Source organism: Fringilla coelebs (genome assembly GCF_963513975.1).
Source record: "Fringilla coelebs genome assembly, chromosome: 29".
Lineage (NCBI taxonomy): Eukaryota > Metazoa > Chordata > Aves > Passeriformes > Fringillidae > Fringilla > Fringilla coelebs.
The window spans coordinates 632,587-645,469 of record NC_140055.1 but is presented as its reverse complement, the minus strand read 5'-3'; the positions used below and the strand labels follow the sequence as shown (position 1 = coordinate 645,469).

Below are 12,883 nucleotides of genomic sequence, written 5' to 3'. Positions count from 1 at the left end.
AAATGGAGTGTTGCTTTGTATTTTGTATTTTATCTCCATCTCAGCCACGACAGGACTTTGGGGATTTGGGGTTTGGGGGTTTGGGGAGGGAATTCCTCCTCCTACCTGCACTCCGGGGCTGTGGGGTGACAATTCCTGCTGGAAATCCCTGCCAAAACTGGATTCTTCCTGTGAGGCAGAACTTGGGCTGGAAATGTCCTGATTAATTTTTCCTAAATCGTCACATTTTTTAGTCAGTGCTTTGGAAACAGGAATGTTGGTGGTGGAAAAGGGGAGGGGTTGAATCATGGCAAATGTGAATTTTGGAGCAGAAATCGAGGTGTGCCCTCAGCCGCCTCAAATTCTGCCAAAAAACGGCAGATCTGAGGAACTGGTGCCTCTTTTTGATTTCTTTTCTATGTGTGCAAAATAATTAATTAGCAAAGTCAAATACAATATCAAAAAGAACATTAAAACACAACAGAAGGCAGCAGTGTGATGCAAGATCTTTTAATGAGAGTAAGAAGTTACAGCTTGTAGTAGCACAGGAGGTTCACATTATCATACACTAAGGAGTAGCTACTCCCCAGAGCAGAGGTTTGGGGAGTAAAGCTGGTGTAGGAGAGGAGCAGAGCTGTCAGCACAGCCAGACCAGGCTCCAGCTCCTCGGGACACACAAAAACCTCATCCCGAAAGAGAAGGAACAGCAAAAAAAAAGCGAATTCATCAGAGTAACATCATGGAAGAGACCCCAAACCCTCAGGGAAGCGGAGTTGAGCCAGAGCAAAATCCACCTAGGAGCAAAATCCACCTAGGAGCAAAATCCACCCAGGAGTAAAATCAATGCGGCCAGGAGTAAAATCAATGCAGGCAGGAGACTTCAAGGCAGGTTTAGGGGTTTTCCCTGCCTGGCTGGGCTCAGCACTGGTAGCAGGGGTAGCAGCTGCCGTAGGAGTATCTCTGGAAGTAGCGGGAGGAGTAGGGGGAGCAGTAGCGGGGGCTGAAGCTGGGGCAGCACTCGCGGTAGCCGCAGAGCCTCCCGTAGTAGCCCTGGTAGCCGCAGGGGCTGCCGCAGTCGAAGCTGCGCGAGCTGCAGACGGTGCCGTAGCTGCAGGGGGAGTAGCAGGAATCCTCACACTGCCGCTGGTAGCAGAAAGTCATCTTGGGGCTGGAGAGGAGGCGAGGCTGGAAGGGAGGAAAAGGGGAATGGGAGAGTTGGGCCATGGTTAGTGTTGGATGAGGATTAAAGATCATCTTGTCCTACCCCTGAACAGTGAGCGACAGGGGGCATTAAGCTGAAACCTAAACTTAAACCAAACCTTAGCCCTAACCTTAACCCTAACCCAAACACTAACCTTATTCCTAAACTTAACCTTAACCCTAAACCTAAATTTTACCTTAACCCTAATCCTAACCTTTACCCTAACCCTATCCCTAACCCTAACCCTAACCCTAACCCTAACCCTAACCCTAACCCTAACCCTAACCCTGACCCTAACCCTAACACTAACACTAACCTTAACCTTAACCTTAACCGTAACCGTAACCGTAACCGTAACCGTAACCTTAATCTTAACCTTAGCCCCAACCCTAACCTTCCTCCAGCCCAGGGGGCTCCAAGCTGGCCTTGGACTCTTCCAGGGATGCAGAATCCTTGGAATATCCTGAATTTAGGGCCTCCTCTCATGTGGAGCAGTTTGAAAGGCGAGCTCAGAGATGGATCCAGCAGGAATTTGCTGCTTTTGGGAGCCCCGTGAGAGGATGGAAAACAGGGAAAAGAGGAGAGAAGGATGAGCCCATGGAACCTCCTTGTCCAAGGCCACCCTCTGCAGGAAGAACCTTGGCCTGTATTCCCACCTGAACTTCCCCTGGCATAGCCAATTAGCAATAAATCCTGAAATAACCCATAATATCCTCTAATAACGTTTTTCCCATAGGGGAGGCCTAGATACACTAAATTTCTATATTTACTAAATGTAGAAATTAACAATTAATTTTATATACATATACATATACATATACATATACATATACATATACATATACATATACATATATATATTTACCCATAGTATAAAGTGATATATTTACCCATATATACATGATTTCATGGCCATGCACTTCAGGATATTTGTTAAATATTGAGTATTAACCCATATTTATACATATATATATACATACATATATATATATATATATATATAAATACATGTAATTCTAAATCTATTTTAAATACATTTATATATATATATATATATATATATAAAAGAAAAAAAGGTACATATCTCTTAAAAATATGGATTAATACCTTTTATTTAACAAATACCCCAAACTGCACAGCCACGAAATCCCTTCTAAACCACAATTTTCAAGTTTAGCTCCCACCCTTACCCCGCTAGGGCAAAACCCAGCAGCAACCCAGCAGCCAAGCCCCTTAAGCCCGACTTACCGAGCTGAGCAGGAGCCGAGGCTGAAGGCAGGAGTGTGGAGCCGTGGACTCGGATCCCTTTTATACATTTATCTCCCCCAGCCTGTGGTGCTTGAAACTCCTTCTCACCGCGGCCCAAACTCGCCCCGCACGTCACCCCGCAGCTGATGGGGTTGTTTTCCTCGCTTTGGGATCCTTACTCAGCTCCCAGGGCTGCCACAGGGATGATTCGTGCTGCTCCTTCCTTTCATGTCCAGGCTCAATTACAAACGGGGAGTGAGGGTGGCGAAATCTGAGTTGCAGCAGGAAAAGGAAGGAAGGATATTGAGAGCAGAATTAATGGATGCTGGCAGTCCCAATTTGGGATGAATGGACAAATGGTAATATGTGAAACCTGCAATGACCCTGGATTCATTTAGGGAGAAGGAATTTCAATTGTTTTTCAAAATGAAAATGCCTGGGAATAATTTATTGTTTGGGTCTATTTCAAAATCGCGTTTTCAGGCCAGAATATTTATATTATCATAATATATATATATATATATGTAATTTATATCTTTATTTATTTATATTCACATTTACTTTCTATATATTTAATTTGTATTTATATATTTTTTCTTTTTTATTTGTATTTGTATATAAAAATTATTATTAAGTAATTCGACCCAGCTTCAACAAACTCCAAAATTGTAGAAAGAAATGGGGATCCTTTTCCGTGTAAGACTGGAAATACATTTGAATAAAGCCAGACATCAATGACTTAAATGAACCTCAGAGCAGGTAGAAATCCCCAAGAAATCTCAATTATTTCGAGCAGCAATAACCACATTTGAAATCTCCAGGTTTATTTTATGGTATTTGAAATCTCCAGGCATGTTTTATGAAATCCACTCGGGAACTGAATTTCCTGCAGAGCCAGCCCAAGCAAGGTGAATTTCCCTGGCTCCAAAAAGATCTGCTTGGTGTTTGTTTTCCCTTCGATCACAAAACGATTCCCTCACGGATTCCTAACAATTAGAAAGATAAAAAACCCAGGGAAAAGATAAAAAGCCCCAGGTCTTTACCTCTGTAACGACCACAGTTTCCCCAAGAAACCCCCCAAATTCCAAATATGGTTTAATGTAAATTCTTCTTCATATTGTTGAGGTGTTTAATTTTGCCCTAATGAAGGTGAATAATGCTGGGGTGACCTTCACCTCCAAACCCTGTTTTTCTGTTTACTCCCATCCTGAGGAAGGATAATGACAGGCAGCACGTCAGGAGTTCTGGGCCTTTCTCTAAATTTGGAATATCAAAGCCTTCATTAAGACTTATTAAATATTTTCGGGCACAAAGAGATTTATTATTTCAATATTAACAGCACTTTGCTACGCCCCACTCTTATGTAACACTCCAAAAACGTGCATTGGGGTGTCCTGTTTCCTGCCTTTATTAAAGTTCTAATTTATACCTTCGGAATTGGGTCTCTGGGAGATTTTTTCCCCCCTTTAAAAATACATCCTGGACATGCCAATTCGATTCTCACAGGCCAATTTTCCGGCTGAATCAATATTTTCTGGCTGAACCAATATTTTCTGGCTGAATCAATAACATCCCCATGCGTGGCAGCTCCAAATCACAGGAAACGTTGGGAGGGATCCGCGGGGATGCTCCAGGCGTCATTAGGAGTGATGAAATTCATCACAAAACACAGGTTGTGCCTTCCACAGTTATTCTGAGGGGTAAAAAAGCACAACAAAGCAAATTCAGTCTCCCCGAGCCGCCGCGTTGGGGATTCCACAGGACTCTGCTGATCCCGAGGAGTCGCCGCCGTCCCCGAAAGCGCAAATTCAGCGCGATGATGATGATGGTGGCCAGCCTTAATTGCGCTGAGTGGCTTTGGGGTGACAGGGACGTGGCGGGTGGAGCCTTCCAGTGACCCTGGGGAACACCGGGATATCGATGAGGGGAGGAAAAGGGGCTGGGAATTAACTGGGGCGGGACCGGGAGCTCCATAAAAACCTCGCGTCCCTGCCGAGGAACCATTCCCTGCTCCTGCCTCATCCTCCTTGCAGCCCAGGGTAAGTGGGAACAGATCTGGGGAGTTCAGAGGATGATGAAGGGATGGATTTGGGGCTGTTCCCCCTCCTTTTTTTTCCCTGCTTATCTACAGATGCTGCAGCCGAGAGTTGAGGTTGTGATTAGGAGTTATCCCTATGCAAAACAATCTTCCCTCCCTGGATTTTGAATGTCTGGGTGTTCAAAACGGCCTCAGTCCCATACTCTGAGGATTTTCCAGCCCTGCTTTGGCTCGGGGTCATGGTTCACAACCCCATTTTTCAGTGGGGCTGTGTGGGAAAGCTCAGGATGGAGGATTAGGGGGAAGAACTGGCCCTAAATTCAGGATGGAGTGATGGAGGAGCACACTGGGCAGTGGTTTGCTGCCTCTCCCTTCCCTGCAGCGCTTACTCGGGGTTTACTCGCTGTCGGGAATCACCTCATGGGTTTTTTTCCTCCCTTCCAGCCTCATCCTCCTCCAGCCCTAAGATGACCCTTGGGCTCATCCTTCTCTCCTCTTTTCCCTGTTTTCCATCCTCTCACGGGGCTCCCAAAAGCAGCAAATTCCAGCTGGATCCATCTCTGAGCTCACCTTTCAAACTGCTCCACACGGGAGCTCTGGGAGGGTGGGGAGGCCCTAAATTCGGGATATTCCAAGGATTCCACATCCCTGGAAGAGTCCAAGGCCAGCTTGGAGCCCCCTGGGCTGGAGGAAGGTTAGGGTTGGGATTAGGGTTAGGGTTAAGGTTAAGGTTACGGTTAAGGTTAGGGTCAAGGTTAAGGTTACGGTTAGGGTTAGGGTAAAGGTTAGGATTAGGGTTAAGGTTAAGTTTAGGGTCAAGGTTAAGTTTAGGGTAAAGGTTAAGTTTAGGAATAAGGTTAGGGTTAGGGTTAAGGTTAAGGTTAGGGCTAAGGTTTGGTTTAAGTTTAGGTTTCAGCTTAATGCCCCCTGTCGCTGCCTGTTCAGGGGTAGGACAGGACGAGCTTTAATCCCCATCCAACACTAACCATGCCCCAACTCTCCCATTCCCCTTTTCCTCCCTTCCAGCCTCGCCTCCTCTCCAGCCCCAAGATGACTTTCTGCTACCAGCGGCAGTGTGAGGATTCCTGCTACTCCCCCTGCAGCTACGGCACCGTCTGCAGCTCGCGCAGCTTCGACTGCGGCAGCCCCTGCGGCTACCAGGGCTACTACGGGAGGCTCTGCGGCTACCGCGAGTGCTGCCCCAGCTTCAGCCCCCGCTACTGCTCCCCCTACTCCTCCCGCTACTTCCAGAGATACTCCTACGGCAGCTGCTACCCCTGCTACCAGTGCTGAGCCCAGCCAGGCAGGGACAGCCCCAAAACCTGCCTTGAAGTCTCCTGGCTGCATTGATTTTGCTCCTCGATGGATTTTGCTCCTAGGTGGATTTTGCTCCTGGGTGGATTTTGCTCCTGGGTGGATTTTGCTCCTAGGTGGATTTTGCTCCTAGGTGGATTTTGCTCTGGCTCAACTCCGGTTCCCTGAGGGTTTGGGGTCTCCTCCATGATGTTACTCTGATGAATTCGCTTTTTTTTTTGCTGTTCCTTCTCTTTCGGGATGAGGTTTTTGTGTGTCCCGAGGAGCTGGAGCCTGGTCTGGCTGTGCTGACAGCTCTGCTCCTCTCCTACACCAGCTTTACTCCCCAAACCTCTGCTCTGGGGAGTAGCTACTCCTTAGTGTGTGATAATGTGAACCTACTGTGCTACTACAAGCTGTAACTTCTTACTCTCATTAAAAGATCTTGCATCACGCTGCTGCCTTCTGTTGTGTTTTAATGTTCTTTTTAATTAATTAATTATATATATATATATATATATATATATATATATATAGTTCCCCAGTGTTCCTCCAAAATCCTTTTCCCTTTTTTTCTCTGCTGTGGCTCTCAGCCCTCCCTGGGTTTGGTGGTCTAAAGGAAACTGGGTAATATTTTATTACAAATCACTCATTTTTGGCTCTTTCCCAGCAGTGTTTAGTGAAATCTGGTGCGTGCCTGTCCTAGGGATGAATTTCTGGCTTAATTGCCTTTGAAATGGTGCCAAAACCCCCAAAATCATCCAATCAGCTTTGCTTTTTCAGGCTGGAAACAAGTGGGAACGTCTGAAAATGAAAAATCAACAGCTAAAGTTGTGCCAATGAAACCGGGAGATTTCCTGCACATAAGAATTCCTAAATTCTTTCTGCTCTCTTCGCTATTTTAGATTGTGATTTTGAGCTTTACTCTCATTAAAAACCTTGCAGCATCATGAAGTGGCCCTGGTTTGCTTTTTCTGGCGTTCTCCTTTTCCTGGACACAGATTTTTGTCACCAGCTCTGTGTTTTAGGGGGTCACACCTCACCCTGGGGCCTTTCTGAAACTCCTTCTAAACTCAGCTGTACCCACACATTTTGCAAACCAACAGCCATGCAAAATCACTCAGAAAATGAATTCCAAATCCTGAATTTCCTAGGAAATATTTGGAAATATTCCTTTAAATATGCTTTGGCATTGCAGGCAATGGACACAACAGCAGCTGTAAATCCCTGAGGCACAGACCAGCTGCTAATTAATTAAATTTTGGGGGAATAACACCAGAAATTGGGAGGAAACCCCTCTTTCTGCCATGCTTTTGTGCTGGCCCTACCTGGGATTTCCCCATCTTTGTGGATGGAGAGACCCAATCTGTTACACAGCAGAAAAATTCAATTTTCAGAGCAGAAAATATCACTTTCCAGGGCAGAAAATGTCACTTTCCCTCCACTCCAGGCTCTGTTGGAATGACGCTGGAAGTGTGAAATTCCCAGGCTGCTCCGCTGCCTCCTGGGGAGGAGGAGCGAATCAAATTATTCATCGCTGAGGTGTCTCAGAGTCTGGGCACAAAAGGGCTTGGAAAGCTCAATTAAACCCTCGAACCCTCATTGTGAGTGTAATTGCCGCCCTTTGAACAGGCAGAGGCAATCCCGGCATCCCATAATCCCAGAATTTGGGTGGGAAGGGACCTCTGGAGACCTCCCCGCCAAGGGAACAGAGCCAGATTGGGCTCAGCACAAAATATGGGAGCAAAAACCCCTGGAAAACCTTTCCCAGTAAATTGTTGTGTTTCCAGCAAATTTCAGGCTGAAAATTAAAAAAAAAAAAAAATTCTTGAGGCTTTTGATGAATTTATCCATTCAGAAGCCCAGCTCAAGTCGCTGCTCAAGCTGTATCCTGGTCTCTTAAATTCAGCTGCAACTGGTCATAATTTCAATCTTTTCTCTAATTATCTCTAATTGATAAAGTCTGGGAGTTACAGACAAATTCCCAAATAAAAACTGGAAAGCTTTCTGTGTCTCAGGCTGCACAAGTGAGACCACGTGAGAATAAAGTAAATTCTGCTGTCTCAGCTCCGATTTAGCTGCTTTAACAGGGGTCTGGTTAAAGAAAGAGTTAAAAAGAATTGAATTTTAACATCTATTTTGCTCTCTCCAAGAAATCTAAGGATAAAACTAGCAATCAATCCAGATTTGGAGGATGAAGAGACAAAGCAGTTCATTTGTGTGGCTGTTTGTGCAGAGCCACCCTCGAATGGAAAGTCTGAAAGGTACAAAATAAATTCTGACTAAAGCAAACATTGAACTGCCTCCACCTTTGAAGTGACTCTTTTTCAATAATGAAGCAGCTGAGAAGAGAATTGCACTTTAAATAGATTAATAACAGCTTATAAATACATAAAGCAGCGTCTGAGAGCTGCTTTGAACTGCCAAAATTATCACCGTGGAGAAAAGTGAAGACATTGTAGCTTTTTATTGAAGGACCACAAAGGAATAAATAAATTAATTGATACTTTTGCCTTCCAGCCTTGGAAGAGGGATAATGACTCATTTGCATCCTTTGTGTGCTGCAACAGGAAAATGTGAGAGCTGCCGAGCCTCTCACAAACCTTCATCTTTCGTGGATGATGAATGTTGGGCCTGGAGCTGCATCTGGGGAAGAATTTCTTCCTGGGAAGGGTGGTCAGGGCTGGAAGGGGCTGCCCAGGGAGGTTTGGGGTCCCCACCCCTGGAATTCTCCAAGGAACAGGTGGAAATGGCACTCGGATGCTGGGATGGGTGAGACGGTGGGGATGGGCCAAAAATTGGAGGATGACCTTGGAGGTTTTTAAAACCGGGATTATTCTGGGATCCCACGAACATATCCCAGCTAATATGGGCCATAAGAGGAGCAAACCAATAAAAACCAACAAAAATCCAAGCGATTGCAGCAATGCAGATTCTTTATTGTGAATGAAAAACCCACAGGCGGTGTCAGCGAGAGACAAGCCAGCACCAAGGCGATGGAAACACGAAAATCCCAAGGCAGCAGCAGCAGCGAGGCACAGCCCAGGCTGCACCCCAGAGATCGCCCCTTGCCAGGGCGGCTCCGGGGCTCGGCGCTGGGCAGGGCAGGGCAGAGCCTGAGCCCAGGCTCGGCACGGCTGGCTGGGGGCGCAGAGAGGGGGCAGCTTTGGGAGGCAGCGCTGGGAGGGCCGAAGGCGCCGGCCGAGGCTCGGCAGGGTCAGCCGGCGGGGACGGGCACCCTGCAGCTGCCGGGGCTGCCGGGCCGGCCCCGAGCAGGGGCTGCGGCTTCAGCCCGGCTCAGGCGGCACAAGGCAGCGGGGGCTGCTGGAGGAGCCCGCGGGCAGGGGCAGCGCTGAGCTCCAGAGGGGTTTGGGCTTTAGCAGGGCCCGCAGGAGCCCCCGAAGGAGCGGGAACTGCGGCCACAGCTCCCATAGCCCCCAAAACCTCCGTAACCCCCGCAGCTCCCATAACCCCCAAAACCTCCGTAGCCCCCAAAGCCCCCGTAGCTCCCGTAGCCCCCGTAGCCCCCGGAGCCCCCGTAGCCCCCACGGCCTCCGAAGGCGCCGCCGGAGCCGGCTCCCACGTAGGGAGCTCCGGCCGAGCCCACGGCGCTCTGCTGCGGGAAGGAGCTGAGGATGGGCCCGGGGAAGGTGACCACCGAGGCCGGCGGCTGGATGACCACCGTGGAGTCGGGGCACTGCCGCACGCAGGGCTCGTTGCAGGTGTCAGCCACGGGGGCCGGGGTGGCCACGCCACAGCTGGGCACGCACAGGCTGGAGCAGGACATCTTTGGCTTGGCTGGCAGAGCTGCAAGACAAGGCACAGCCACGGCTCACGCCCAGCACTCGGCCCAAAGCCCTGCTGCTCCAGCCCACCCGGAGCCCGTGGGCCAGGACTCGCTCTGCCTCATCCCAGGCATTCCCAGCGCAGCCCTGGCACGGCTGGAGCGGCTCCTGGCATCCCCTGCTGCCCTCACCGCCCCCGGCTCCTGCCTGCCCATGGCAATGAGGAAAAACTCCCTCATCCAAACCACCAGGCTCACCGAGGCCTTGAGCCCTCTGGTGGAACCCCAACCATCCCAGCTCTGCCCTGGGACAGCTGCTGGAGCATGGGGACAGAGATTCCCTGGGAAATCCACAGCCAGAGATTCCCTGGGAAATCCACAGCCAGAGACTCCCTGGGAAATCCACAGCCAGAGATTCCCTGGGAAATCCACAGGCAGAGATTCCCTGGGAAATCCACAGCCAGAGACTCCCTGGGAAATCCACAGCCAGAGACTCCCTGGGAAATCCACAGGCAGAGATTCCCTGGGAAATCCACAGCCAGAGACTCCCTGGGAAATCCACAGCCAGAGATTCCCTGGGAAATCCACAGGCAGAGATTCCCTGGGAAATCCACAGCCAGAGATTCCCTGGGAAATCCACAGCCAGAGACTCCCTGGGAAATCCACAGCCAGAGATTCCCTGGGAAATCCACAGCCAGAGATTCCTTGGGAAATCCACAGCCAGAGATTCCCTGGGGAAGGCCCAGAGGAGGAAGGGAGGACGGAGGGAAGGCTGGGACTCACCACAGCGATCAATGAGCAGAGTCGAGTGGGGAGAGCTGGATGCAGCCCTGTGGAGCCCTCGGACCTTTTATACACCCCAGAGTGCCTGGGGCACTGTCCAGGGGGTGGGGGCAAACCCCGAGTAATTAGGAATTCAAGCAGACAAGTTAAATGACACAGCTAATGATGGGCGACATTTGTCATCCCCTTTTTGGAGATATTGCTGTGCAAACGTGCCCGGACCGATGGGAGGGACAGCCATGGCCCATCATTACATGACAGACACTGCAGCAAGCAGCTCTCAGCCCCAATAAACCCAGGTTTGTCCCTAATCCCTCACTTTGCTTACAACCATGCATTGGGACACAGCTGTGCCCAGCCTGGCCATGCTCCTGAGACAGCTGTGCCCAGCTGGGGCTGTCCTGGGCACAGCCAGGGCCAGCCTGGCTCTGGTGGGCCCAGCAAACATCCCCTGGGACAGCCCTCGGGCCCAGCTGGGCAATACAGGCCCTCCAGGAGAGCTTGAGCAGGACCCAGCTCGAAGAAAAGGAGCCAGAGGAGCCCCAAAGAACATTCAACAATTCCCATGGTGTCCCCTCTGTCATGGCTGTCCTGGGATCTATGCCACCGTTCTCCCCCTTCCCTGGGGATTTGGGCCCCACCAGTGGGATCTGTGCCCTCTGTGGGTCCACCAAGGGAAAGTGGGACAGGAAAACTCCAATGTACTCAGGAATCCCCTAACCATAAGTCTAACCTTAACCCAACCCTAAAACTAGCCCAAAGAACTAACCCTAACACTAACCTCAATCCTAGACCTAACACTAACCTTAACTCAAACCAAAACCTTAACCCTAACACTAACCTCAGCCCTAACCCTAACCCAAAACCAAAACTTAACCCTAACCCTAACCTTAACCCAAATCCTAACCCCAACCCTAACCCAAACCTTAAACCTAACCCTAACCCCAACCCTAACCTTAACCCTAACCTTAACCCTAATCCTAACCTTAACCCTAACCCTAACCTTAACCCAAACCTTAACCCTTAATCCTAACCTTAACCCAAACCCTAACCCTAACAATTCACAAACGCATCAGGGGATCCCAAAATCTGGTGATGAACATTTTTGCTGGCGCTGGCAGTCGGTGGGATTTGGGAGACACCCCGAGAGTGGCTTCTCCTTTGCCCAAGCTGCCGCTGCCTCTGTTTACCAGCCCGTAAAAGGCCGCTAATGACAGGGGTGATGGCTGGGGCAGCGCTTCAAAGCTGCTGCAAGATGCCGGGAATTGTTCTCTGTAAGCAAAGTGAGGGATTAGGGACAAACCCGGGTTTATTGGGGCTGTGAGCTGAGCGAGCTCCAGCAGCACCGTGTCTGTCACCTAATGATGGGCCACGGCCGTCCCTGCAAGCGCCTCTCTCCTGTCCACTCATTTCCACACCAATGGCCACAATGGGGGGATGACAGAATTTTTCTGCGTCCCTTCACTTTATGAAGCTTCTTAGCTTGAATTCGTAATTACTGGGGGGGGGTCTGTCCGCACCCCCAGACGGTGCCCCAGGCTCTCTGGGGTGTATAAAAGGGCTCAGCTCCTTGCACAGCTCCATCCACACTCCTGCACTTGACTCTCCTCAGCACCTGGGTAAGTGCAGCTCTCCAGAGCCTCTTGGGGATCTCTCTCTGTCTCCTTCCATGGAATTCCTCCCTCTCACCTTTGCCTCTTCTTTTCCCGCAGTGTTTTCCAGAAGCCTTTCCAAGTCTCAAGGATGTCCTGCTCCAGCCTGTGCGCCCCCAGCTGTGGCGTGGCCACCCCGTCCCCTCTGGCTGACACCTGCAACGAGCCCTGCGTGCGGCAGTGCCCCGACTCCACGGTGGTCATCCAGCCGCCGGCCTCGGTGGTCACCTTCCCCGGGCCCATCCTCAGCTCCTTCCCGCAGCAGAGCGCCGTGGGCTCGGCCGGAGCTCCCTTCGTCGGGGGCGGCTTTGGCGGCTCATCCGGACGCCGTGCGGGCTCCGGTGGCTTTGGGGGCTCCGGGGGCTATGGGGGCTTTGGGGGATTCGGAGGTTATGGGGGATTTGGTAGTTGTGGAGGAGGATTCGGAGGTTTTGGGGGCAGCTGCGGCGGCTCCAGAGGCTGCGGGCCCTGCTAAGCCCCAGCGCCATCCCTGATCCAGAAGAGCTCCAGAAACGCCCCGGCCCGTCCCCGCACGCCAAGGCCCGAAGCAAGGACAGAGCGACAGACAGACACACATCCCCCGGCTCCGATCCACCGCCTTCCTGCCGCGCTCGGAGCCCCGCAGCGATCGCTGCCCGCTCCCGGCACGGCCCCGGCTCGGCTCCTGCTCTGCCCGCGGCCGGGACACGCGGGGAGCGCTCGGCCGGGGCCCCGCTCCGCTGCCGCCCCCCTGCCCCGCACGGCAATAAAAGCTGCCTCGCATTGCAATGTTCACCGCCTCTCGGCTGCTCTTTGCTCCGCACGCGTGCCCAGCCCGGCCCGGGGGCTCCGCCGGGGTTCTGGGCGGCCCCGCTCGGACACGGCGGACGAGAAGCCCCGGCTGCTGCCCGGGCTCCTCCCGCCCG

General features: G+C 50.9%; 2 protein-coding genes across 2 annotated transcripts; one reads left to right on the top strand and one right to left on the bottom strand.

Annotated features, from left to right (window-relative positions):
• Positions 1–9,135: 9,135 nt before the first annotated feature.
• Positions 9,136–9,546, bottom strand: LOC311164004 (claw keratin-like; the record flags this gene model as incomplete). The annotated part of the gene is made up of 1 exon (XM_084223228.1): positions 9,136–9,546. One exon carries the CDS (start codon positions 9,544–9,546, stop codon positions 9,136–9,138), a length of 411 nt encoding a protein of 136 aa, XP_084079354.1.
• Positions 9,547–12,069: 2,523 nt separating this feature from the next.
• On the top strand, positions 12,070–12,453 carry LOC311163815 (claw keratin-like; the record flags this gene model as incomplete). Its single annotated transcript, XM_084222943.1, has 1 exon — positions 12,070–12,453. The coding sequence occupies one exon, from the start codon at positions 12,070–12,072 to the stop codon at positions 12,451–12,453; it is 384 nt and encodes a 127-aa protein (XP_084079069.1).
• Positions 12,454–12,883: the final 430 nt, after the last annotated feature.